This window comes from Lepus europaeus, chromosome 4 (genome assembly GCF_033115175.1).
Source record: "Lepus europaeus isolate LE1 chromosome 4, mLepTim1.pri, whole genome shotgun sequence".
NCBI classification, from domain to species: domain Eukaryota; kingdom Metazoa; phylum Chordata; class Mammalia; order Lagomorpha; family Leporidae; genus Lepus; species Lepus europaeus.
In genome coordinates this window covers 82931203-82958911 of record NC_084830.1, presented here as the reverse complement: position 1 = coordinate 82958911, position 27709 = coordinate 82931203, and the positions used below count along the sequence as shown (strand labels likewise).

The 27709-nt window shown below is 40.1% G+C and overlaps 1 protein-coding gene across 2 annotated transcripts in view; it reads left to right on the top strand.

The window, feature by feature from the left end:
- Positions 1-27709, top strand: part of RAB2A (RAB2A, member RAS oncogene family) — a 90686-nt gene that overhangs the window by 36233 nt on the left and 26744 nt on the right. For both annotated transcript variants that reach the window (XM_062188458.1, XM_062188459.1), the window contains exons 2-5: positions 135-206; positions 12866-12933; positions 23274-23356; positions 23751-23843. In XM_062188458.1, the coding sequence (XP_062044442.1) occupies positions 135-206; positions 12866-12933; positions 23274-23356; positions 23751-23843 (316 nt within the window). The remainder of the gene's footprint in view (positions 1-134; positions 207-12865; positions 12934-23273; positions 23357-23750; positions 23844-27709) is intronic.

Below are 27709 nucleotides of genomic sequence, written 5' to 3'. Positions count from 1 at the left end.
TACAGAGAAGTTGTGGTAGGTTGCACACAGAGCACCAGAATCCCTGGCTACCACTTGTGCTTTCACTTTTGTAAAGTGTTTCTCCGTTTGTGTGAGTTTTGTCTCTTAATTGTTTTTTCGTTTTTAACTTTCAGGTGTTGGTAAATCATGCTTATTGCTACAGTTTACGGACAAGAGGTTTCAGCCAGTGCACGACCTTACTATTGGTAAGTTTTACAAAAGAAATGAGAAGCATGAAAATTTTTGAATAGTTTAAAGATTCTAGAGGGTCCATTATTTTGGTGATAATTCCAAAATCAATAAAACCAGACTTGTTGCCTTTGGAGAGTTTGGTCTCCTTTTTTTTTTTTTTTAAATGTGTAGTAAAAACATTTACCAAACTTGGGAATGGTAGAATGCAGAGAATGCAAAAAGACATTTATATTAAAATTTCTGTTACATCTCTTGGTGAGGCAAGCATTATTGAAAGACAAATGGAGCATTGTGGTACAAGTGGGAGAACTGGACCAGCTTGCTGAATATTGTTGAATCAAGGTGCTACCACTAACCAGCTGGGCAAGCCACTTCACCATTCGTTGTCTAAGTTTCTCTGTCTATACAAGGAAAATAATAGTAAAACCAACCCCAATGATAGTAAATAAATGTAAAACATTGGAACAGTGCCTAGTACTGTTATACTATAACATACAGTATATAAAAATATACTATAATTACTAAGAAAACTACCATTTTATATTTGTGAATAGTAAAGATAATTACTGGTAACATAGTCAACAAATATTAGCTGTTACTATGTAAAATACTGGTATTACCTAATTTTTATTAGTATACAAAGTTGTAAAGGAGTAAAACACTAAAAAGTTTAGATAGTCATTCTGTTTGGAGGTTCTTGTTTGTTTAAAAATTACATCCTGAAAGCCGAAGAATCTAGCTGGATTATTCTTCTAAGTCTGTATCTTATAAGTCTATTTTAAGAGCTAGAGCTTAGTAAAATATGCAGAAAAAAGGTAATTTTTAAAGCTAGTTACTGTTTACAACTGATTATTTATTTTTTGTTATTGTTTGGCAAATAGAGTTAGACAGTGAGAGAGAGAGAGAGAGAGAGACAGAGAGAAAGGTCTTCCTTCTGTTGGTTCACCCCCCAAATGGCCACTATGGCTGGAACTATGCCAATCTGAAGTCAAGAGCTAGGTGCCTCCTCCTGGTCTCCCATGCCAGTGCAGGGGCCCAAGCACTTGAGCCATCCTCCGCTGCCCTCCTGGGCCACAGCAGAGAGCTGGACTGGAAGAGTAGCAACCGGGACTAGAACCCGGCACCCATATGGGAGGATTAACCAAGTGAGCCACGGCGCTGGCCCCTACAACTGATTGTTAATAAATCTTTAGCCAATGACTACCTATTTGCCATTGATTTTATTAACTTGCTATTTATAGCATTGCTTTCATGTCCTATGTGTTTTTTAAAATATTTATTTACTTATCTGAAAGGCAGAGTTGCAGAGACAGAGAGAGAGAGAGGTCTTCCATCTGCTAGTTCACTCCCCAAATGGCCACAACAGCTGGAAATGAGCCAATCCAAACCCAGAAACCTGGAACTTCTGGGTCTCCCACATGGGTTCAGGGGCCCAAAGACTTGAGCCATCTTCCATTGCTTTCCCAGGCCATAGCAGAGAGCTAGATTAGAAGTGGAGCACGGCCTGTGCTGGGGCTCACTAGGCTAATCATCCACCTGTGGCGCCGGCACCCCGAGTTCTAGTCCCAGTTGGGGCGCCGGATTCTGTTCCAGTTGCTCCTCTTCAAGGCCAGCTCTCTGCTGTGGCCCAGGAGTGCAGTGGAGGATGGCCCAAGTGCTTGGGCCCTGCACCCCATGGGAGACCAGGAGAAGCACCTGGCTCCTGCCATCAGATCAGCATATTGCGCTGGCCTCAGCGCACTACCGCGGCGGCCATTGGAGGGTGAACCAATGGCAAAAGGAAGACCTTTCTCTCTGTCTCTCTCACTGTCCACTCTGCCTGTCAAAAAAAAAAAAAAAAAAGAAGTGGAGCACGGCCTGTGCCGGGGCTCACTAGGCTAATCCTCCGCCTGTGGCGCCAGCACCCCGGGTTCTAGTCCCAGTTAGGGCGCCGGATTCTGTTCCAGTTGCTCCTCTTCAAGGCCAGCTCTCTGCTGTGGCCCAGCAGTGCAGTGGAGGATGGCCCAGGTCCTTGGGCCCTGCACCTGCACAGGAGACCAGGAGGAAGCACCTGGCTCCTGGCTTCGGATTGGCACAGCGCACCAGCCGTAGTGGCCACTTGTGGGGGTGAACCAACGGAAAAAGGAAGACCTTTCTCTCTGTCTCTCTCTCTCTCTCACTGTCTAACTCTGCCTGTCCAAAAAAAAAAAAAAAAAAAATGGAGCAGCTGGGACTTGAACCAGAGCTTATATGGGATGCCAGCACTGTAGGCAGCAACTTTACCTGCTACTCCACAGTGATATCCTCCCTATGTTTTTTTTTTTTTTTTTTTTTAAGATTTATTTATTTGAAAGAGTTACAGAGAGGCAGAGAGAGGTCTTCCATCTGCTGGTTCACTCCCCAGTTGGCTGTAACGGCTGGAGTTGTGCCAGTCTGAAGCCAGGAGCCAGGAGCTTCTTCTGGATCTCCCACATGGGTGCAGGGGCCTAAGGACTTGGGCCATCTTCTGCTTTCCCAGGCCACAGCAGAGAGTTGGATTGGAAGTGGTGCAGCAGGAACTCAAACCAGCACCCATATGGGATGCAGGCACTGCAGGTGGGGACTTTAACCTGCTGTGCCACTGTGCTGGCCCCCTCTCCTATGTATTTTTAAAATACAAATTCAAATATAGAAGAGTGTCAGATTATTAGATTAATTAATAGATTTAAATAAACCACTTGTATTTTATGGATATATTAAAACCTTTCATTTGTAGCTGTCAATAAGACTGTTCATACTCTAATTTTGGTGCCTTCAAGTATATATATGAGTACTTCAGAAAGTTCTTGAAAGATGGTATTATAAGTTCAAAAAAATTGAAATCCATGCATACTGTTTCATAATGATGGATAAAATGGGCAATGCTGTTTCATCTTGGCTCTCAGGACTTTTAACTTTTGGAAACTCATTTTTGTTTAGGATCTGTTCTTTGCTCAATAGATTAGTACTAAGAAACTAGCCAAACAGTATTGGATGCTAAACAAAAGCTTACTATAAATTTCTGATATATACTGGCATGCCCATTGGAGAGAATAGGCCTGTGCCTATTGTCAGAAATTGGCATAGGTTATTCTTTGTAGAAATATGAGGGAGCAGACCAAAGAGACATCCTAACTCATCTTAAGCAAAAGTAGAATTTATTGTTTTTACTATTCAGGAGTGTCCCACATAACCTGAGGGCAGAGAGGCAGCCATATCAGCCTGGGACAAGAGCTCAGAGCTCTTAATGGCAGGAGCACAGGAAGTTCTGTGTCTCCATTTCACATCCTTCCTTTCTTTTCTCTCTCTTTTTTCCCTTTGCCAGTTCCATTTTTTTCTTATTGACCAGTAATTGTATTTTTTCTGTCTCCATGCTGGGAAATCCTTGCTATCGATAGCTCCAAAGTTCGTATCCCCAGCTAGAGAGTAGATTCTCTTATACTCAATTCCAAGTTCCTTAGCTCATTGGCTTAACTTGCTTCAGGTCCCTTCACCCTTTGTTCTCTCAGCTTTGGCCATGGGTCCAGAGTCATACTCTGTACAACATGGGTAACAAATTGGAGGGGGGTATAGTTTTATCAATAGTCATAAATATCCATCCCCATAATTCCCTCACATCTAGCCCTCCTAGCTAGTCCTTACATACTTGTCTCTAGTCTACTGTAATAATCACTTCTCTGCTGTATCAGTGACTCCTACATTTCTGATTTTTCTGTCTCCCACTTTTGCTTTCTGTTTTTACTAACACATAATAATACTATATCCCATCAAGTCCTTACTGCTCTTCCCAGTAATTTTTTACACTCTAACTTTTCTTCTCATAGTGTACCCTTATTTGATAGCTCCACTCACTGAGGTTCTTGCATAAACAACTAACTGTGCTTACCCGGACTATAGCTCCTACTTATAGGAAATGAGATTTGTATGTCCATGCTGTGGGAAAGCCTTGTTGACTGGAACAGAAGAACTATAAAAAGTGCTGAAAAACAGCTAAGATAGAGTAACTGTATAAGCCAGAGCTGAGGAATGCCCTACCCAAAGGTTGTATAAGTTTTGTGAAATCATTTGATTTGGGCCCGCCAGGGTGATCACAGGTGGGACTCAAAATGCAATAAATCTATAGCAGGCTAATTTTTAAGTTGATAATTTTGTATGGCCCACAAATGATGTTTTAAATATCCAGATGGCCTTGGCAGAGAAAAGGTTCCCCACCTCTGATTTGGGCACTCAGTTTCAACATAATGCTGAGCACCAACTTGGGTGATAAATGGTGGTGTCCATAGTAGGTCCTGTGTTAGGACTTCTTTGTGATCAGAGTCATTCCCCCTAAAAAGACAAAGTAAATCTTACGGAAGATAATTATAGGTGGTTCCATCTGTTACTTGCCGTGTATTCAGGGAAACTACATCCAGTGGACTTTCACAAGGTAGATAAATCATAGTCTGACCATTATCAGAGTAAAGATGGTAGCTACCATGAACTTATCTTTTAAACTTGGATTTCATTGTAGGTCCTGTGAAGTAAATGTGTGTGTATTCAACCCAGCAAAGGGTCTCAATATTTAGTATGTTTCATGATACTTAAGAAAATCCATAAATTTCTCTGAAATAAACTGAACTATTTAAGATCATATAACTGTTCTCAAAACACTAATAGGTGCTTAATGTTCATTATTGATGATGAAAATTAATGCCTTTCCCACTGAAAGGCAATTTTGAAAGTAAAGACTGATCTAATCGTTTTTCTCACCCCTTCCTGCCTGTGGAGAGTTACATGCAGTATACTTGTTACACATTGAATGCTGCCAGTCAGTCAGTCAGTCAAGCTAAATTCAGAGCAATAGAAGCAGTATGTATTGTTAATTATTGTTTCTGCTTCTGCAGAAGGCCCACTTAACATTTTTGACACCTAACACAGAAATTTATTTTTGAAACATACTGTTAGCAGATTATTAGCACATATTTTTATTTTTTTAAAAGATTTTATTTATTTATTTGAGAGGCAGAGTTATAGACAGTGAGAGGAAGAGACAGAGAGAGATCTTACTTCTGTTGGTCCACTCCCCAGATGGCCGCAATGGCCGGAGCTGTGCCGATCTGAAGCCAGGAGCCAGGTGCTTCTTTATGGTCTCCCACGCGGGTGCAGGGGCCCAAGGACTTGGACCATTTTCTGCTTCTTTCTGAGGCCATAGCAGAGAGCTGAATCAGAAGAGGGGCAGCCGGGACTAGAACCGGCACCCATATGGGATGCCAGCGCCACAGGTGGAGGATTAACCTGCTGCGCCACAGCGCCAGCCCCTTAGCACATATTTTTAAAAGAAACATTAGAATGTTTGCTAAAATAGGCATTAGATCATATGTTGACTCTGCTGCATATTTGTCTGATGAATAGATGATAAAACAATACTGGTTTATAATCAAAAAAGTTTTAGATGCTACAAAAGAGAAAGTAAAAGACTATAGAAGGTCAAGAAAGAGTCTAAAATGTTCTTTACCCTTTGTCTATCTCATTGAGAAGTAAGATAAAGTCTATTTACAAAGTAGTTTCATAGATAGTCACATTGAAGGTTTAGACTAGAGCCTTGCAACTCAAGCTCCTGGGCTACTGCAATGGACCAGCACCATCAGTATCACATGGGAGCCTATTAAAGACTATTGAGTGATAATTTGTATTTTTAAAAAGTTTATTTGAAAGGCAGACTGAAAGAGGAGGGGAGAGACAAAGATCTTCCATCCCCTGGTTCACTCCCCAAATGCCTCCAACAGTTGGAGCTGAGCCAGGCCAAAGCCAGGAGCCTAGAACTCCACTCAGGTCTCCTACATGGGTGGTAGGGACTCATGCACTTGAGCCATCACCCACTGTATTTCTGGGCACACCAAGAAACTAGATCAGAAGCAGAGTAGCCAGAGAACAGTTCTCTGATATGGGATAGGAGCTTCCCAAGTCTTGGTTTAACCTGCTGAGCCATAACATCCACCCCCATAATTTGCATTTTAACAGGATCTCCAAGTGATTCCTGTAGGCATTTAAGTTTGAGAAGCATTGGAGCGGGCTGGGTTGAGGTGCATTGCATCAGGTTAAGCTGCCACATGCAAAGCCAGCAATCTCATGTGAGTGCTGATTGGAGTCCCAGCTGCTCCACTTCTGATCAGCTCCTTGCTAATGTGCTTGGCAAAGCAGCAGATGGCCCAAGTGCTTGGGCCCCTGCACCCATGTGGGAAACCAGAGGGAGTTCCAGACTTATAGCTTCAGTCTGGCCCAGCCCCAGCCCTTCCTATTTGGGGAGTGAACCAGCAGATGGAAGATACCCCTCCTCATCCCATTCCCCATAATCTTTCAAATAAACAAGTAAATCTTTAAGAAGAGAGAGAGAGAAACATTGGAGCAATGACTTTTAAGTATTGAAGACCCAGCTAGAAATATGTGGTATATTGTCTGTCTCTTGCACACATACAAGCGCACACCCGCATATATCCTGGTTTCTCAGTTCCTTTACTTTCTCTTCTCCCGTGATCTTGCTTCTGTCTTCCTTCAACTATTCACTCTTTTGGTCACAATTGGTACCTTCACATTACCAATACCTGGAACTACTCCACAATTGCAGTTTGTACATCTGGCTATTTAAACTATTCCTGCCATGCTTCGAGCTTACCCCCTACAGTTTCTAATGCTAACAATTCAATTTTTTTTTTTTTTAGTACATCAAAGCTATAATCCTTTGATCCTACCATCTTCTCATTCTCACCACTCTTCTTTTCGTATTACCTCCTTCCTCAATCAGATTTAATTCTAACTACTATATCATTATAGTCATTGCTGCATACACCCTTAATCCCTTTGTCCCACTCTTAGCTAAATCATACATTAAATTCAACTGTCTACTCCGTGCCTGCATGTATATTAACTAGACATGGCTAGAGAGAAAGAGCCATGTTCACTAGCCTCATTATTTCCATCCTTTCAGTCTCCTCTTTCCTATAGCTTTTTGCACATGCAACTCCTGTCCTTTCTTCTCACTCAGTTGATAACCTTGGGTTCTATTTCACTCAGAAAATAGAAACAATGGGCTGCTGCTGTGGCTTAGCAGATTAAACTGCCCCCTGCAGTGGTTGCTGGTTCATGTCCTGGCTGCTCCACTTCTAATCCAGCTCCCTGCTAATGTGTCTGGGAAAGCAGTGGAGGATGGCTCAAACCCTTGGGCCCCTGCACCCACATGGGAGACCCAGAAGCTCCTGGCTCCACATTATCTCAGCTCCAGCTGTTGTGGCCATTTGGGGAGTAAACCAGCAGATGGAAGATATCCCTCTCTGACTCTGCTCCTCTCTCTCTCTCTGTAACTCTGCCTTTCAAATAAATAAATCTTTTTTTTTTTTTTCAAAAAGAGGCAAATAACAGATTTCCATCACCAACATACCCACCTACTACAGTGTGTCCATAAACTCAGCCTTCTTGCATCTGTGAATGAACTTATTAAGTTCCTAGCCAAAGGAACTTTTTAATTTTTTTGGCATTCAGACAGCAGTTTATTTACAAAGCACTTTACAAACGTCCACTTTTGCCTCCCCACAGCCCCCTGCGAGGTAGGTCAGTAGTCATATCTACAGTTTACAGATGGGGAAACTGAGGCATGGGATGGGGTTGTGGCCTGCCTCATTTTAAAAAGAACTGCACACCCGTCCATCAAAAAATAACAAAGTCAGTCAAGGAAAGCACTGAGCCTCCACTCCCAAACCTCCCTCTGAACTCCAGGGCCGGACAGCCCTGCTCTGATGCTGGCCCTCCCCCCACAGCCTGGCCAGGAGCCACGGGGGCCCCCGAGCCCAGAGGCTGTGGTGGAGCCCTGCATTAGGTCACCAGCTCAAACTGAGCAGGACCACGTCTTCAGTGAGGCCTGAAGCTTCCAGGAAGAGTTCTGAAGACACAGGGCGGGCAGGGGAGAAGCCCACTCGGGGCAGGCAGGGACAGGCAGAACCTGGGTCAGGGATGTTCATAGCACATGTCAAGGAAGCCGAGTGGGCAGGGATGGTGAGCAGAACACCCTAAGGGCTGGGAGGGGACAGGGGCACAGAAGGATGCTGCTGCCCCCTGGGGGAGGATGGGTACATCCAGGCAAGCCCAGCCTCTCCCCCCACCCCACCCCCAGACTCCCAGGGTCTGGGCCAGACTGGATTCTGGATGCCACCCCTAGGGCGCCCTCCACCTGCACGCAGAGGGAGCAAGCTGGGTGCACACCACGGCCTGGGACTCTCTGCAGGGCCCTACTCATCTCTGCGGAGAGCTGGATGTTAGCAAGCGACCTCGCCTGCGTCCCCCAGAGCAGGCTGCTCTGAGCCCCGTCACACTGGCTCAGAGGACAATGCTTCAGCGATCTTTTCCCCTAAGACATTAATTTTTTTTTCCTTTTTTCATGGTTATTTGGTATGATTGTATTTTCTTTTCTAGTTTTCAATCTTTTTATCTCATCTTAGCAAAAGTCCTCAGAAAGAATTGCCTATATTTCCTGTCTCCAATTTCTCCGCACAACTTTCCATAGAAAATAAAGGATATTACTTTTTTGTATCTAGTTTTCCTTTTTTCTGGAATTAGGTAAAATCAAGCCAGCTTTGCACAAGTTTCCATTTTGAATCTTAGCAACGTTTGGGCTCCAGCAACCAGAAAAGGGTGCAGAAGTTTATGTAGTGCTGTGTTGGTCTAAGGAAGGCTGAGACTGTCTGATACCTTGCTCTACTCTCCGCTTTGGCTCTTCAGCAGCCCAGCAGATGCTCTGACCTCGACATTACAAAGAGATCCAAATGGGTATGCCCCAGCTTACCTGGAGGAAAGAGGCTCTTCTACTTCTGCACATTCCTGTATGTCCTCAATCACTTGATTCTGACTCATGACCCTTTCTCATAAGGGCTGGTGGCATCAATAGTCATGCAGGTGGTTTAGAAAATCTGTTGCATACCCCATCAAAGAAGGAGATACTTTTCCCTGAAGGAAGGAGAGAACTTCCACTTTGATTATGGCCTTGTCTAACTAAGGTCAGCGTTTGTGAACTCAAGAGGCTTCCATAGCCTTGGCATCTCATGACAAGAGCCTCGGGTGATTACTGACGCCATAAATAAGAGTGTCAATTGTTAAATCAACAATGGGAGTCACTGTGCACTTACTCCCCATGTAGGATCTCTGTCTTTAATGTGTGGTACTATGAGAATTAACAGGAAAACTAGTATTCAAACAGTACTTTATACTTTGTGTGTCTGTTTGGGTGCAATCTGTTGAAATCTTTACTTAGTATATACTAAGTTGATCTTCTGTATGTAAAGAGAATTAAAAATGAATCTTAATGAAGAATGGGATGGGAGAGGGAGTAGGAGATAGGATGGTTTGTGGGTGGGAGGGTGGTTATGGGGGGAAAAAACTGCTATAATCCAAAAGTTGTACTTTCAAAATTTATATTTATTAAATAAAAGTTTAAAACACACACACACACACAAAAAGAAAATCTGTTGCATACCATGGACTAATAACAATAGCTGACATATTGGATACTTACTGTGTATTAGGCTTTTTTTTTTTTTTTTTTTTTTTTAAAGAGACAGACCCAGTGCTCCTATCATCTGGTTCACTTCCAATTGCCTGCAACTGCCAGGACAGTGCTAGGGCAGAAGCTGGAACCTGGGAACTCAATCTAGAGTTCCCATGTGTGTGACAGGAACGCAATCATGTGAGCCATCACTGCTGCCTCACAGGATCTTCATTAACAGGAAGCTGCTGGAGTCAGGAGTCAGGAGCTAGGCATCAAGTGCGGATACTCTGGGGGCCGGTGCTGTGGCACAGTGGTTTAACACCTGGCCTGAAGCACTGGCATCCCATATGGGCGCCGGTTCTAGTCCCAGCTGCTTCTCTTCCAATCCAGCTCTCTGCTAAAGCCTGGGATGGCAATAGAAGATGTCCCAAGTCCTTGGGCCCCTGCACCCACGTGGGAGACCCAGAAGAGGCTCCTAGCTCCTGGCTTCGGATCGGCACAGCCGATGCCATTGCAGCCATCTAGGGAGTGAACCATCGGATGGAAGACCTCTCTCTCTGCCTCTCCTCTTTCTGTGTAACTTTTTCAAATAAATAAATCTTAAAAAAAAAAAAAAAAAAGTGCAGATACTCTGATGTGGGATGCAGATGTCTTAACGATCATTAGGCCAAACACCCATCCCAACTGTTCTATTTTGTATGTAATTTATATCTGGGAAAAGAACCTCAAGGGCATAGGAGATGATAGTTTAGCCCATTTAAAAAGGAAAAAAAAAAAAAAAGATAAGGAACTCTTTCTAAATGAAACTCTCAAATATATACATAAGAAAAATGATTTAAATTCTTAACTGTCCAAAAACTGGTTTCTTGTTTGTTTCTAAGACTTTGAGGACACTTTGGATTTCAGTATTTTCTTTTGCCACATAGAATACAGTGGTAAAACATAGATTACAGTGGTAAAACATAGATTGATATGGTTATACAAAGGTAAATAAGAAAGACTAATGTTTCTGGAGCTGAAAAAAAAGGTCATAGTTTCGAGTAATCAGTAGCACTTTGTCAATTTTTCCTTTTGAGGTGCATATTTTTCTTCCTGTCACCATTCTTTATCTCATGCCTAAATTGTACAGTAGCCTTTTAATTGGACTCTTTGCCTTGTTTTTTATTCTCCATCTTGACCCTATTGATAAGTTAAACCATCAGTTGTATTATGACATTTCCCAGCTTTAGAAACTTTTTGATTTTCATATAACAGATTTACTTAAAATTTAATAAATATATTTTTAGAGGCATAAATCTTTGTTTAAAGACTTTAAGCTTGTTTGCTTACTTTGAATAAAAAGATAAGCATGCCAAACCTAATTCTGGGTAAATGAAGCAAAAGGAAATATAATGGAGTTGAATTTAGAATTACAAGAGGGTGGAGACTTGGGTTTGGGAATGGACAAAGACAGAAGAAACAGAGACCAAGAAGCAGGAACTATAAAACAGTGATCCTGCCGCATAAGCGATCTTGTTAGCCTTTCTCCTACTAGGATGGGGTTTCAGTATCTTTGTCCCTCTGCCTGGGAAATCAGATCCAGAGAGGGAGCGTCTGATCACCCTTGCTTGCGTTGCTTTCTCATCCTTGGTCTCAAGAGCATCCCTGGATCTGTTTCTGCTCATAGTTATTTTTTGTCAATTTGACATTATGCATTGCATTGAAAAACTCTTGGATCCCAATAAGCAATGCAGATGTTTTTGAATTTTGGTAAGCCATCCCACCTATGCCAATGGAAAGAAAAGTTTTCTCTATGTATTTTTTAAGTACAATAGATTCATGAAAAGAGTTCCAGTATGTCAGATATCTTGCTGACATACAGACTTTTGTACCTTAATACATTCCTTTTAAATACTATACATTTCAAAGAATATTTGTACTACGCCACTGGTTTCTTCCCTTACCTACTTTCATTTTCATGTCATTAATAGATGGTGGTTTTGTGTGTTTCCCCACCCCATGAACAGATGTGAATATATACTCAAGTGTGTGTGTATGTGCATGTTATGAAAATATGTGTGTTTATACATAGGGTAGATATGTAAATGTTATGAAGATTTTTATGGGGCATTAATTTTACAGTTGTGCTTGTTTTAGATTAGACATCACGACTGCTGGGTTTTTTTTCCACAGATTTCCTTTATTTCTGAGCCTGAGAAATATGAACATCCATGTTAGTTTCTTGGTTTTGACTATGCTCCTAGGATGGAACAAGTACTAAAATGTAGAGGAGGATAAATTGCCTTTCTCACTCACCTTCCTAAATGCAGTTCAGCAAATTATGAGATACTGAAATGGAATTATGGCACTGGCAGTATACTCTTCCCTGGGAAACTAGAAACTGTTTTTCTGCTAGGATGAAATCTGGTTTCATTTCAGCATTCATTACTTAGCGAAAATATGGAAACAACCTAAATTTGTAGCAGTGAAGTTCCAATTTAGTAAATTTTCTGTACATAAAGAAATAGTATGGAGATATCAAAAATAATGGTGCAGTACATGCATATTGATTTGCAAGGATGTTTGTGATGCAGAAAAAAGTCCATGAAATATTAAATGAAGGACAAATTACACAATTACATTTTTATGTCCCTACTTATTTAAAATTATGTGCTAATTTCTGCATGTGTGTTTATTCACTAAGCAGTGCCTGTAGTACATATGAAATAGTGCTTGTATCTAATAAGCAGATTTGGACATTTCTTTGATAGTTGATTACCATTTTGAGAACCAAAACTTTGATGTAACAGTCATCTATCCCTTTTAGTGACTTTTTTGCCACATTAATGTAGTTTTTAAGAAATTTTAATAATATATGTTGCTAATAATTATGGCTCTTTCATGTCTTTTTCAGTTGATGTGTTATGTTACTGAGCAAAACATGAAGACCGTTGTTGATTTCTTGGTATTGATTGTCAGACTTTAATATCTTAGTGTTATAAGGATGTTCTTATTGCTGATTATCACCTCTGCCTTCACTTATATATTTTCTAAGGATAGAAACTGCATTTATTTAAAATTGGTTTAATATCTCCTATTTGCAAACAGATGTTCTGTTTTATAATCCTTGAATATGAAATACATTTCTGCTAGTTTATGTGACAAATAATTTTCTGCTCTATTCAGGTGTAGAGTTTGGTGCTCGAATGATAACGATTGATGGGAAACAGATAAAACTACAGATATGGGATACAGTAAGTATAGCGAAAATGCATATATAATCTTAGTAAAGTTGATTTATAAAAGTACATTTTATGTTTGTTTTTGCTTTAATGTTATTTTATGCCTATTCAATTTGCCAGACACTAATAACCCATAGCCATGAGATGAATTGTGGTATTAAGAAGATGGGTTTTTCCTAGGCAGTGTGACATGAATGATTTCAACAAGTGTGGCTCAGATGTTAGGTGTTAGTGAATGTTGGAGTAAATGCTCATGCTATGTGGTCTAAACAGAAATGCTTTAGAAACTGATCAGCCTGTCTGTCCAATCATGTGAAATAAAATAAGAATATAAGCCGCAGGGTAACTTATCCTGAAAACTTATTTCAATATTTTTATTTAGCCTTGAAGCCATCTTGCTGTTAATAGAATATCCTAATTCTGTCATTTACTCATGTTCATTGAATATCTATTTCATGCTGTGCTATTTAGTTTTTTAATAGTGGTTTGTCATCTGAACCAGAATACAGAATGTGATTTGAATGACTGTATCTCATCTTAGATGCATAAAAGCGAAAATATTTTATACAATGGATGCCGCAAGGCAATGATTTTCAAACTTCAGTTTCAGAAACTCTTTATACTTTTAAAAAAGAAAGAGGACCCCATAGAGCTTTAGCCCACGTGGCTCACAGCTATCAGTGTTTTCCATTTTAGAAGTTAAAACTGAGAAATGGACAGGCGTTTGATGCAGCAGTTAAAATACCATTTAGCATTCTCCCATTCCATACCAGAGTGCTGGTTTAAGTTCTAACCTCTCCATTTCTGATCCAACTTTCTGCTGATGCTCATTCTGGGTGTGAGCACATGATGGCTCAAGTACTTGGGTCCCTGCCACTCACGTGAGACTCAAGTTGAGCAAATTGAGTTCTAGACTTCTAGCTTTGGCCTGATACAGCCCAACTGTTGCAGGTATTGGGAAGTAGACCAGCAAATGGAAGATCTTTGTCTCTTCCTTTCATATAAAATGAAAGTGAAGAAAAAAATGATAACCTTATGAAATATGCAGTCATTAATTCATTTTAAAATAATGAACTCCTTATTTGTTAAGTTGAACAGTTTTATGGGAATACATTTCTCCAAAAAAGAACTTTTTCTCGTGAGAAGAATCACATCATGTTAACATTTTGAAAATCTTTCTACCTTCTTCATAGAGGTCCTCATACTCTGTGTCTGCATTGTTACCTGTGTTGTTTAATTGAACTATCCAAAGGCAGTCCAGACTCACGCAAATACGTGTTTGGGTCCACATGACCTTTATAGAATCTCAGGGATTCCCAGGGATCCTGAGATCACAATTTGAGAACCACTGCCTTAGGACATTAGGACTTAATTCTACACAGAGCCCAACTGAGAAACGTTGAACCGTCTCCTGTTAGGTCAGAGCATATTCTCTAAACCAGTAAATCAAATGTAAGATACAAGAAATTTAATCATTATTTTTTTCTCTAGTCACTAAGTTTCTTATGTATCCTGTGTGTTAGCCATTGAAGAAAGGCCCCTTGTGGGGACAGTGTTGTGGTATAATGGGTTAAGCTGCCCTCCTGCCATGCTGGCATCCCATATGGGCACAAGTTCAAGTCATCATCCTCTCCCTACTAATGCATCTGGGAAAGCAGTGGAGGATGGCCCAAGTCAGTGGGCAGACCCAGATGAAGCTCCTGGCTCCTAGGTTCAGCCTGGCCTGGCCCAGCCCTGGCTGTTGAACTCATTGGAGAGTGAACCAACAGATGGAAGATTGATCCTTCTCCTTCTTCCTCCCAATCCCCTTGCCTCTCCCCCTCCCCCTCCCCCTCTCTGTAACTGTGCCTTTCAAATAGATAAAATAAATCTTAAAAAAAAAAAAAAAAAAAAAAAGAAGGAACCTTGGAGAGTATATATCTCACAGACTGGATTCCTGAAACTAAGCAAGTTGCTGAAGGCTCTTGGAAGATCTAGATTTCTTGATATTTCTGAGTATCATATACTTGTCCCTTAAATGATAAATCCTTCATCTCGGTCCTGCTTTGTTTAGAGTTTATCATTGGACCCTGAGTTCTTGTGCTTTCGGACCTCCTCTTCAGTGAAGATTCATGCCTTTACTATTTGTTAGGGCTTCCCCCAAGCTTACAGCATCTCAAGCATGCTGCATGGAAAAGAGAAAAATAAAGTGCACCAAGTCCCTTCTTTCCTACGGGCTTAAAATTAATCTTCAACCAAAAGAAAGTATTTTCTGCTACTATATTAGAAGAATTTCTCTTTTTCAGAACCAATTTACATAAACTATTTTGGCTTTCATAGCTAATAACCTTGTGTAACATGTGACCTTAAGTATAATGTCATGTGAACCAGACTACTTGATAAATGTTTTGCATAAACTTGTACTTTGTATAAATACTTGCTTTATTTGAAATGCTTTTATCTCCTCTTTGCTAAGACCAACTGAGATGTCAATCCTTGTGTGAAGTCTTTCTCCTCTTTGCTAAGACCAACTGAGATGTCAATCCTTGTGTGAAGTCTTTCTGACCTCCCATGGGAGTAACTAATGCTTCTCAGAATATTTTGCACATTTTTCTGTGTTGTCATTGTCTGTATTCCATTGTCATCATAGTTTTTTGTACAAATATCTTTCCTCCTCAGAATAAGCATTATTAGGTAAGGGACCAGCTATTTCTTTCTCATATATTCTTAGTTCAGTGACTAATAAAGTGCTTGGTAAATTTTTACTGAATAAATAGGTAGTTAATACAAAGTAAATTGTCTAAGCAACTTGTAGAATCATTGTGGTCTTCTATTAAAGTGCATGGTTTTATAAGGGAAAGGTTACTATAATAATAATTATGTGGTATTTTAAGCATGAACATCCTCATTGTAATTTATTCTAGTTTATTATATTTTTCTATCCTTAAAGTATTCCTTAAATAATATTTTCTTTTTTCTTTATTTTTTGAAAACTTGAGACAGACCCCACTGGCTTTTTTATAGATAAATTGATCATGCCCTCATTTGAAAGGAGTCTCTTTTTTCAGTTTATGAGTTGATTTTCTTACCCAGCAGAAATCTTTCAAAAGAAATCTAATTTCTTCGGCTGGACAGTATGAGAGAGAGTGGAAGAAAAACTTTTTGTGCTGTGTCTAGTAGAGTGGAAGACTCATCTTCTGTATCTAAAAGAGAGACTGTGACACCTTTGAAGACATCATAATCCTAAGAATTCATTCCAAGGGTGCTAAAGTAGAGAGCTCTCAGAACGAATGGCCTATTTCAAATTTTAAGGACAATTGCAAAAACATTAACTTATTTTTTTGAAGGTTGTTTCTTGAGTATTTGTCTTATAGGTTTTCCTAATATTTTCATTGAGTTTCTTCTTACTTTTGTACCTAACTTCCAAAAGTCTTTTAAAAATGTAAATTAATACATATTAGGATTGGTCAGCATAGTGAGTAAAATATGGTTTCCCACACTATTTGTATTTTATGGTGTATATACATTTGGATAGCTTGTTACATTTTTGGTAGCAAGGGTCATGTCTATTCCTGACCCAGGACATTTACAAAACCAGCCTAGAGTACTTCAGGGGAAAATTGTTACTCAAATGTTATTTGTTTCATGAGTCTTAAAGAAATGAATTAGACCCCTGATGACCAAGTCTCAGGATGTTTGTCATTCTTAAAAAACTTTTAGGGAACAGCACTGTGGTGTAATGGGTTAAGCTGCTACCTGCAATGCCAGCATCCCATATGGCACCAATTCTTGTCCTGGCTGCTCCAACTTCCAATCCAGCTCCCTGCTAATGTGCCTGGGATAGCAGCAAAAGATGGCCCAAGTCTTTGGGCCCCTGCTACTCAAGTGGGGGAGACCTGGGTGAAACTCCTGGCTGCTGACTTTGGCCTGGTGCAGCCCCAGCCATTGCGGCCATTTGGGGAGTAAAGCAGTTGATAGAAGTTCTCTCTCTCTCTGTAACTCTGCCTTTCAAATAAATAAAATTAATAATTTAAAAAAATTTTAAATAAAGTGAGTATTTTCCCCTCTGCAAAATTTTCACATCCTCCATCCTTGCTTTCTTTTGCAAATAGCTGACTGGATAACCCGTAGATACCCTAAGGCCATCAGTCAGTTTCACAGCTGGAAGCAGTGATAAGAGTCTCTAAATGCCTCCCTTTAAAAGCACTTTCCCTTGGCCCTAGCATGACTGACTTTTTTTTTTCCTTTTTTTTTTTTTTTAAATCAAGAGCCAACACCAGACATGTCTACCATGATAAGTCAAAGAAACATAAGTGCACGCAGTTCCTGTTCATTGACAGGTAGGACAGGGGCAGTCAGTTCTCCCTGCAAATCTCAACTCAGTCTTTCCATGCCCTGTTCTACTCTTACTCCTCTTTTGCCTTTTATCACTCTTTCACATGCCTTCCAGCATATACAAATAAACTCTTCTACCCAGATTTATATTATGCATGTGTTACCTCAATCCATGTATCTGCTAAACTTCTCTAGAAATATTTTTAATTTTAGATTTATAAATATTTTTACTATCAAGAGTTAGTGTGAAACTCTTGACAATTATGTGAAAATTTGTGTGCTGAAAGTTCCTTTTCAGCAGTTCATTACAGGTTTTATTGTCCTTTAGGGAGGACAAATGGTACTTTAAGCTTCTTTTTTTTGACAGGCAGAGTTAGTGAGAGAGAGAGAAAGGTCTTCCTTTTCCGTTGGTTCACCCCCCAATAGTCCTATGGCCGGCGCACTGCGCTGATCCGAAGCCAAGAGCCAGGTGCTTCTCCTGGTCTCCCATGTGGGTGCAGGGCCCAGGCACTTGGGCCATCCTCCACTGCCTTCCCGGGCCACAGCAGAGAGCTGGACTGGAAGAGCAGCAACCGGGACAGGACCGGCGCCCCAACCGGGACTAGAACCCGGGGTGCCGGTGCCGCAGGCAGAGGATTAGCCTAGTGAGCTGCGGCGCGGGCCTTAAGCTTCTTTTCAAAACCCTGAATATTACTTTGTTTCTTTTTATCAGTAATGATGGACTATCAGAATGCAGTGGAGCCAGAGTAAAGGCCTCTGGAACTGAGGGACTGAGACAGGGCTTGCCTTGGCTTCTTTCTGTCCTGTCTGCTTCCATCACACACACCCCTGCCCTGCCCCCATCTGCCACAAGTTGAGAGACTTAGGGGTCCAACTGTTTTGACTCCCTCAGTGGCTGTTTATCAACCTTTCCTTGAACAACCACAGGGAACAGGAGATTATCTTAGACATTTCATTCTACTCTGATTGCCTTCCACCTGGGGTTCCCAGTTTCTCCTTATATCTTAGCAATAAAAAACTCTAAAGTCAGTGATCGTATCCTTTTTATATCTTTTTTTCAAAGTAAATATCCTCACATTTCTAAAGTGTTTGGCATCTACTGTTCTTCCTAGATATATCCAATGCTTGTTTCTCTTCTCCGGTTCTACTTTAGTTTCTACAGAGGATGCACTTTAAAAGGCCCAGAATCTAATAGTCCAAAATGACTTTTTTGCAATACTTGCTATGATCACTTTGGTGGCCTAAAAATTACTTTTGCAAACAGAAGTCTTGGTCATACATGTAGATTTCAGAATCTTTTTCCTCAATGATAGAAGTTTGTTAATCACAGATCTATGTTTTAAAGTTGAGTCTGTATAATAAAGTACCTGAGATTTATGCTTGGGAAGTATACAATTTGTTTAAATGTAAATGTAAAAATCTTCTTTTTGTTGTTGATTTTGGCTCTTACTGTGTTCTACTTAACTGAAGTTGTTAGATAAATGACTAACAGTGAAAGTAAGAGAAGTATTACTATAATATTCTCACAAATTTAATTTTCTAACTTTATTGGCTCTTTGGGGCCCATTAAGATAACATATTTGAGGCCTACTATAAATATACTTAAGTACTCTGAGTTAGGTCTCCCAAAAGGAGAAATAAAGGGAAAAAAGCATTTAAGAAGTTTGTTGGTTTTATCTAATCATTATAGTGTTAGAACCAAGAACCCACATAAAAATGTTTTTGGATTTGTGAGAAGATAGCTACAGGATATAGTAAACAAGCCTTCTTGCTTTGTGAAAAATTTAGGGGTATGAAACAGTCTTCTAAGGGAGTAGAAAATGGATAGATGAAGGGAGGAAAAAGTTATTTTTCAGGCAGAAACTTAAGCACAAAAACAGGAGTATTCCAATTACAGATGGGACATGAGTGGAGAAAAATTAACAGCTGGCAAATCTGGTGATTTGTTTTAAAGATGTATTTATTTGAAAGAGTTACAGAGAGAGAGAATTCTTCCATCCACTGGCTCACTCCCCAGATGGTCAGAACAACCAGGACTGAACCATGCCAAAGCCAGGAACAAGGAGCTTCATCTGCGTCTCCTATGTGAATAGCAGGGGCCTAGATACTTGGGCCACCTTCCACTGCTTTCCCAGGCAGATTAAGCAGGGAGCTGAATAGGAAGTGGAGCAGTCAGGGCACATGCCCAAATAGGATGCCAGCATAGTAGGCAGTGGCTTAAACTGCTATGCCTCAATGTCAGCCCCAGAAAAAAATTCTTGAAAGACAACTAGAGATGTAATTCCCAAGAGCTTAAGACTTTAACTTAGTGTAGTTAGAGATCTTTAAGTAGTAGCTTAATGTGTGCAGTTCTGTATTTTATGGAGGGTTTAAGAGAAAGAGGAATTAAAAGTACCACCACTTGCCAGCCTAGTTGTTACAAAAAGTACTGTTAACAGAAAGACTCAGACACATGGAAAAGCTAATCTGAAGGAATTTTTATCTGGCAAGTGGTAGTAAGTTTTAAAATATTGCCACAGAGGATCGAGTTTGACTTAGCAATCCTCACATGTAAAATGAAAAACTATAAAATTTCTTTCACATAAATGTTGCCTAAAAATGAGATGCCTGTTATTTCCTGAGACATACTTGTTCTGTGCTTTTTGGCATATCTGGGTATCTTGGTGATTGGTTTTTTCTTTTTTTTTTAGAAATCAGCTGTATTGTAAGCTGATGGAAAGTCATGGTCTTCTCTGGCAAAACCTAACTAACCCTGGTTTATTTGTTTCCTGGTACTACTCACTGAGTCCATCATTTCTGATTCATTAAATGCAATTTTCTTTATACCAAAAATAACTATCAAGAATCCTTTACTGCAAAGAATTCTATATTCCATTTTGTTTGAAGCTTTTAAGATCCCTTTTAACCAACACTTCCTAGTGAAGAGGATCAAACACAACATCTGTATTTCCAAATTAACATTCTGTTTCACTAAAAACAGTATAGTTCAGTTTGCACAAGTAAATAGTAAAGTACTTTTCTTTTAATGTCTTATTTTATTTCAATCATTTGTTTATCTGAAAGGCAGAGAAAGAGAGAGGTCCACTGGTACACCCCCCAAATGCCCGCAACAGCTGGGGCTGGGCCAGGTGAAAGCCAAGAGGATGGAACTGAATCCAAATTTCCTATATGGGTGGTAGGCTCCAGGGTGTGTATTAGCACAAAGCTGAAATTGTTGAAAGCAGAGCTCAGACTTGAACCCAGGCTCTCCAGTATGTGATGTGGGTGTCCCAAGCAGTGTTTAATTCTTCACCAAACACCTGCTTATTAAAAACTAAATTACTTTGCTTCAGTATGTCCAAGATAGTTAACCATAGGGCTAGTTTTACACAGTTAGTTGTTGTATTATGGTTTATTTGTAGTTTGAGAAGCCATACTAAATTACTTTATTTGGAAAGATTTATTTCAAAGCTGCCAGTGCTATTCCCAAACAGCCCAAGAATATAATGTATGATGGCTTTAACAGGTCTCAAGAATTTGGAAACTGTTTTGAATACTTATCTCCATTTATTATAAAATAATAGTAACTTTTAAGATGCATGGCTACGTTCATAATCTTCAGTTGGAATGTGTGTGGGATTTTTGCTTCAGTTTTTGTTTGATTTTGCATTAATGGACAAAATTCAGATCCAGTATGAAGTGATGCATTGTGTATGTGTAAGTTATTTCCATATTTGAACATATTTTTGGCTCTTTGCAAAACAGTTTGAGAATAATGGGAATGTTCCATAGAATTTTGCTTTTTTCCTTTTCTTAAATTTATTTTCCCTTTTACTTTTGTAAAATATCTTATCTGGGCTATAAACATTGTAGTTTTAGATCCTATCATAGTGCTTTTCTAGCAATGTGTTCATTTTAATTCTCCCCACAAAATGTCCTAGAAAGATTGTCTTAAGGAATGTGTCTTTTCTCTGTGGTTAGCTATGGAACATAGGAGCTCTAAACCTGATTTTGTATTCTGTACTAATAAAATATTTCTCTTTTTTGTACTGTCTAACACAAAATCCTTTTTCTTTTTTTGTATATTTGATTCACAGTGAAATAAATCTCTTAAAGAAGTAGTCGTTGGTTAGCCTGTGCTAAACAATTAAAGAGGAATTACCCGGCCGGCGCCGTGGCTCAACAGGCTAATCCTCCGCTATGCGGCGCCGGCACACCGCGTTCTAGTCCCAATCTGGGCACCAGATCCTGTCCCGGTTACCCCTCTTCCAGGGCAGCTCTCTGCTGTGGCCAGGGAGTGCAGTGGAGGATGGCCCAAGTGCTTGGGTGCTTGGGTCCTGCACCCCATGGAAGACCAGGAGAAGCACCTGGCTCCGGCCATCGGATCAGCGCGGTACGCCGGCCACGGTGGCCATTGGAGGGTGAACCAACGGCAAAGGAAGACCTTTCTGTCTCTCTCACTGTCCACTCTGCCTGTCAAAAAAAAAACAAAAAAAAGAGGAATTACCCTAGTATTCCTATTTGGAACTTGGATTTGACAGAACTTCTGAAAGATGCATCTTAGTAATTAATTTCATGCTTCCAACCTTTATCTAGTTTTTTAACCTCAAACTATGCTAAGTGAGTTGGTTATTTTTACAGTCCTCTTATGTAATGATTTTATCAGTCTCTGATTTAGTATAAGATGTTAGTCTGCCAGAATTGGTTACCAGGAAAGCATTTGTTAGTGTCCACATGGAAGCAAGAAGCAGTTCTTTTCATTGAATCTTCTTATATTAGAATTTCCTGATATCCAGTTATTTAGGTGGTTGGGATACTGACCATTTGTGTGCTCATAATTGAGACATGAGGATTTGTTCTTTCACTCAACAGGTTGTGAATGCCTGCTCTGTGCCAGACTCAGTGCTAGGCACTGGAGGTGGGGGACATGGGAAAGAGGGAGTCTAGTGGGAGAACCAACTAAAGCAAGATACTGTAGAGTGTTTGTGTTAGAAGATGGCAGCTTGTCATTGTGCCTTCTGAGAGTGGAAAAGGTTTAACATTTACACTTGAAAATCAGAACTCAAAATAGTTAAACCTGAAAGTTTTTCAAATTATTTGAACCTATTGACTTTTAATTCAGAAATTGATAAAAGTGACTAATTTAAATGGCTGTTTTTCTCAAAGGCAGAAAACAAAAAAGTGATTAAAAATGAAAAAGAACTTCTCATAAGAACTGTAATAGTTTTAAACTCATAGGCAATAGTCATATCCTTCACTAGCCTTTCTTAAAAATAAGAATGTTAGTACCACAAGTAAAAGAAATTACCAAATTTCAGTAATATCTGGTGTCTGTGTCACAAGTAGATATAAAGATGACTTTCACATTCTGTTGCCTTTTGACAAGCATTATATATCAAATACAGAGAAAATTGATTGTATGGAAAAAAATTATATAAATTAAATTCAGAACCATTTTCTGTTTTTTCATAATAAAATGATTGCTCAAAAAATTCCATCTGATGACTGTTGAAAGCTCGCTGCAGTTTATGATATAACTGATAAAATCTGCATCCTTGGCCTTCCAACAACCTTTACACCAGCAGATGGTGGGCGTAAAGATGTCATTCATCATTTATTTACAATGGGCTTTATTTATTCTAGTGTCAACAGCTGCCCCAGGGAGTGGGTTATTGAATTCAAATGTGAGGCTCTGGGTTATTTGCTTCCTTTCAAATTTGTCTTCAGAGCTTAGTTGCTAGGAGTCCATTCTGTGCTCTAATAATGATTCATGTATTGTGAAGCCATTCAGTAAATTGGGTTGTCAGGGATTGCCAAAAAGGGTTAGGGGTCTTGGTTGGCAAGGGGCGGGGTCGGGGGGTGTTGCAGGAGTGAGCAGCAGCATGTGCTTCTGGTTGACTTGAGCAATAGTGGTATTATGTGACTGGTGAACTTCAGTTTTCCCCTGTCCCTTTATGGACTCCTTCCCTACCTCCCCATATTCTATAGATGAAAAATGTGAAAATATAGAGGACAGTGTATGAAAGGAAGCTCTCAACTTGTTTTTTTTTTCTTCACAGGCAGGTCAAGAGTCCTTTCGTTCCATCACAAGGTCATATTACAGAGGTGCAGCAGGGGCTTTACTAGTGTATGATATTACAAGGTGAGAGCTTGAAAATTTTTCTAAATAAATATGGTTACCAGTAATAAAAGTGTAGCTCTGTCTTTATATTACCTTGGCTACTTGCTTTTAAAACTCTGTATCCTGAATCAAATTTAAATTTACTATAGAAATTTGCAATTCTTTTTTGGATTTCAATAAGCAACCTCCATATTGATCAATTTGGTAATATTTATGGATTGGAATTTTTTAAAGTATGGCTGCATTGAACTGAAATGTAATCAGAAGAACTCTAAACCCAGGTAGTGTGCTTGAAATGTGTTTTTCATTATGTAAGTGGATAAAGCAAAAAATGATTACTTGAATGGAATGTATCCTATTAACTGTGTACTACTGGAAGTATTTCCAAAAAAGTAATCGTTAATATTTTGTTTAGGAGAGATACATTCAACCACTTGACAACATGGTTAGAAGATGCCCGCCAGCATTCCAATTCCAACATGGTCATTATGCTTATTGGAAATAAAAGGTAAAAAGGCTAAATTAGACCTTATGTTGTATTAATGATAAAGAATTGATTGCTTCTATTTATGTGACTACCTTTCTTGTACATTTCTCCACATGTATTCTTAAATTATAAAATTTTGGGCGGGCGCCACGGCTCACTAGGCTAATCCTCCACCTTGCGGCGCCGGCACACCGGGTTCTAGTCCCGGTCGGGGTGCCGGATTCTGTCCCTGTTGCCCCTCTTCCAGGCCAGCTCTCTGCTGTGGCCAGGGAGTGCAGTGGAGGATGGCCCAAGTGCTTGGGCCCTGCACCCCATGGGAGACCAGGAGAAGCACCTGGCTCCTGCCATCGGATCAGCGCGGTGCACCGGCCGCAACGCGCCAACCGCGGCGGCCATTGGAGGGTGAACCAACGGCAAAAGGAAGACCTTTCTCTCTCTCTCTCTCTCTCTCTCTCACTGTCCACTCTGCCTGTCAAAAAATAAAAAAAATAAAAAAATTATAAAATTTTGAAAAATGTAAGATATTTCTTTTGGTTTTTAAAATATAAATAATAAGCTTTGTTGAAAACTATTAATCATCACAGTTTTATTTGAAGGTACCATGGAAAACATAATTGCTTGGCCAAAGTTTCTGTGAACTTCCAAAACTATGGAAAATTTTTCACTAACTTTAGTAGAAAATCATAGTGGTTGCAAAAATCAGTATTTCCTAAATGCCGGTCAGAGAATTCATTCACTTCTAGAATAGATACTATTTAAAGATAAGTTTTAGAAAAATAAAATCATGACTCATATAATGATGAGCATATCGGAACTTTTGTTTATCTCATTAATTAATGAAAAACCAGTAAAATACTATCTACAATTAGTTCATAAGAAAACTCAAACTGCCACACATTCATAATCAAATAGCAAATGCTGAAGTTAATTTACAGGTGGATGTAAGACTGGTCAATATTCATAGGGTATATTCATTCTGTATTCTATGAGTCACAGTCTCATTTCTTAGATATGAATTATTTACATTATTATCTGTTTTCCACAAGTTAGAGTCTATCTCTACATCTTTGAAAGTGTTTGGGATATAGTTAAGTAGTGCTTAGAGAGAAACTAAATACTTAAATTTTCAAACCAACAACCTAAGCTTTTACTTTAAGAAAGATAAAAGCAAATTAAACCCAACATAAGCAAAAAGAAGACATAATAAAGAAAAAAGCAGTGAAACTGAAAAACTAGTTCTTGGTGCCAGCGCTGTGGTACAGCGGGTTAACGCCCTGGCCTGAACATCCCATATGGGCACCAGTTCTAGTCCCAGCTGCTCCTCTTCCAATCCAGCTCTCTGCTATGGCCTGGGATAGCAATAGAAGATGGCCCAAGTCCTTGGGCCCCTGCACCCACGTGGGAGACCTAGAAGAAGCTTCTAGCTCCTGGCTTTGGATCAGCACAGTTCCAGCCTTTGTGGCCAACTGGGGAGTGAACCAGCAAATGCAAGACCTCTCTCTCTCTTTCTACCTCTCCTCTCTCTGTGTAACATTCTCAAGTGAAAAATAAATCTTTTAAAAAAAAAAACAAAACTAGTTCCTGAGAAGAAAAAGTAGATACGCTTGAAAAAAAAAGACACACATGGGACCAGCACTGTGGAGTATCAGGTAAAGCCACTGCCTGCAGTGCCAGCATCCCATATGGGTGCTGGTTCGAGTCTCAGCTACTCCACTTCCGATCCAGCTCTCTGCTGTGGCCTGGGAAAGCAATAGAAGATGGCCCAAGTCCTTGGGCCCCTGCACCCATGTGGGAGACCAGGAAGAAGCTCCTGGCTCCTGGCTTCGGATTGGCACATTTCCGGCCATTGCGGCCAACTAGGGAGGGAACCAGTGGATGGAAGACCTCTCTCTCTCTGCCTCTCCTTCTCTCTCTGTGTATCTCGGGCTTTCAAATAAATAAATCTTAAAAAAAAATAGGACACACTTGACCAGTATTAGAAATGAGAAGTGACCTAAAGAATCTTTAGGTACGAAAAGGATAAGAGAATATTGTGAACTAAGTAAATAGAGACATATGCCATGTTCCTAGATCAGAAAATTAAAATCATTAAGATGTCATTTCTTCCCAAATTTCTCTAAAAGTTCAATGTAATCCCAATCAAAATATCACAGACTTTGGTGGAGAGTAAATAAACTGATTTTTAAGATTTACACCATGGCCGGCGCTGTGGCTTAACAGGCTAATCCTCCTCTTTGCGGCGCCGGCACACCGGGTTATAGTCCCGGTCGGGGCGCCGGATTCTATCCCGGTTGCCCCTCTTCCAGGCCAGCTCTCTGCTATGGCCCTGGAAGGCAGTGGAGGATGGCCCAAGTGCTTGGGCCCTGTACCCGCATGGGAGACCAGGAGAAGCACCTGGCTCCTGGCTTTGGATCAGCGCGGTGCGCCAGCCTCAGCGGCCATTGGAGGGTGAACCAATGGCAAAAAGGAAGACCTTTCTCTCTGTCTCTCTCACTATCCACTCAGCCTGTCAAAAAATAAAATAAAAAAAAAATAATAATAATAATATTAAAGATTTATACCGAAGTGCAAAGGCTATAGAACAGCTAAAACAATTTTGACAGAGACAAAACTGGAGGAATTACTGATTTCATGATTTATTTTAAAGCTACTATAATCACGTTAGTCTGGTATTAGCAAATACAGAGGTTGGTGGAACAGAATAAAAAGTCCAAGAGAAGATCCATACATATGTAGTCAACTTTTCCACACAGGTGCTAACTTACTGAAAGAAAGGGTAATCTTTTCATCAAAGGATGCTGGAACTAGGAGAATAACCAGATGTGAAAAACTGACCCTTCACTCTTATATACAAAAATTAACTGGAAGTGGATCATAGACTGAAGTTTAGGAGCTCAAACTATTTTTAAAAATTCTAAAAGGAAACATAAAATCTGGTGACAGCTTTGGCAAACATCTCAATTGGAACAGGAAAACACCAACTTTTTAAAAATTTTTTTAAGATTATTTATTTGAAAGAGTTACAGAGAGGCAGAGGCAGAAAAAGAAGTCTGCCATCCGCTGGTTCACTCCCCAAATGGCCGCAACAGCCAGAGCTGAGCTGATCCAAAGCCAAGAGCTTCTTCAGGGTCTCCTACGTGAGTACGGGGGCCCAAGCACTTGGGCTATCTTCCACTGCCCTCCCAGGCCATAGCAGAAAGCTGGATTGGAAGTGGGGCAGCTGGAACATGAACCAGTGCCCATATGAGATGCCGGCACTATGGATGGCAGCTTCACCTGCTACGCCATGGTGCCAGCCCCCAAAAATACAACTGTTAAAGTAAAAAAAAATCATAGCACAGCGCATATGGGATGCCCATGTCCTGTATTAGTGCAGATTCAAGTTCTGCCTCCTCTCCCAATCCACTTCCTCTAACACCCTGGGAGGCAGCAGATGATGGCTGGAGTACTTAGTTTATACCACCTATATGAGAATCATGGATGGAATTGCTGGTTCTTGGTGTCATCCCTAGTCCAGCCTCAGCTGTTGCTGACATCTGGGGAGTGAACCAATGGATGGAAGATTGGTATCTATCCCTCCTCCTCTGTCATTCTACCTGCCTTATAAATATAACATTTTTTAAAGGAAAAAAAAATCAAGTTGCACTTCCACAGAATTAAAAAGTTGGTGATCAAAAAAAAAAAAAAAGTTGGTGATCAAGACAGTAAAAAAGTTGGTGATCAAGACAGTTATGGAACTGAAATCCAAAATACAGACTGGGAGATATTATTTCCAAAACATCTCTGACAAAGTATTTTTATCTAGAATATATGGAGAATTCTTAGGGTTCATTAAGAAGAAAATACTCGGGTATTTTGTGTTGTTGTGTCAATTTGAGGAATTGAAA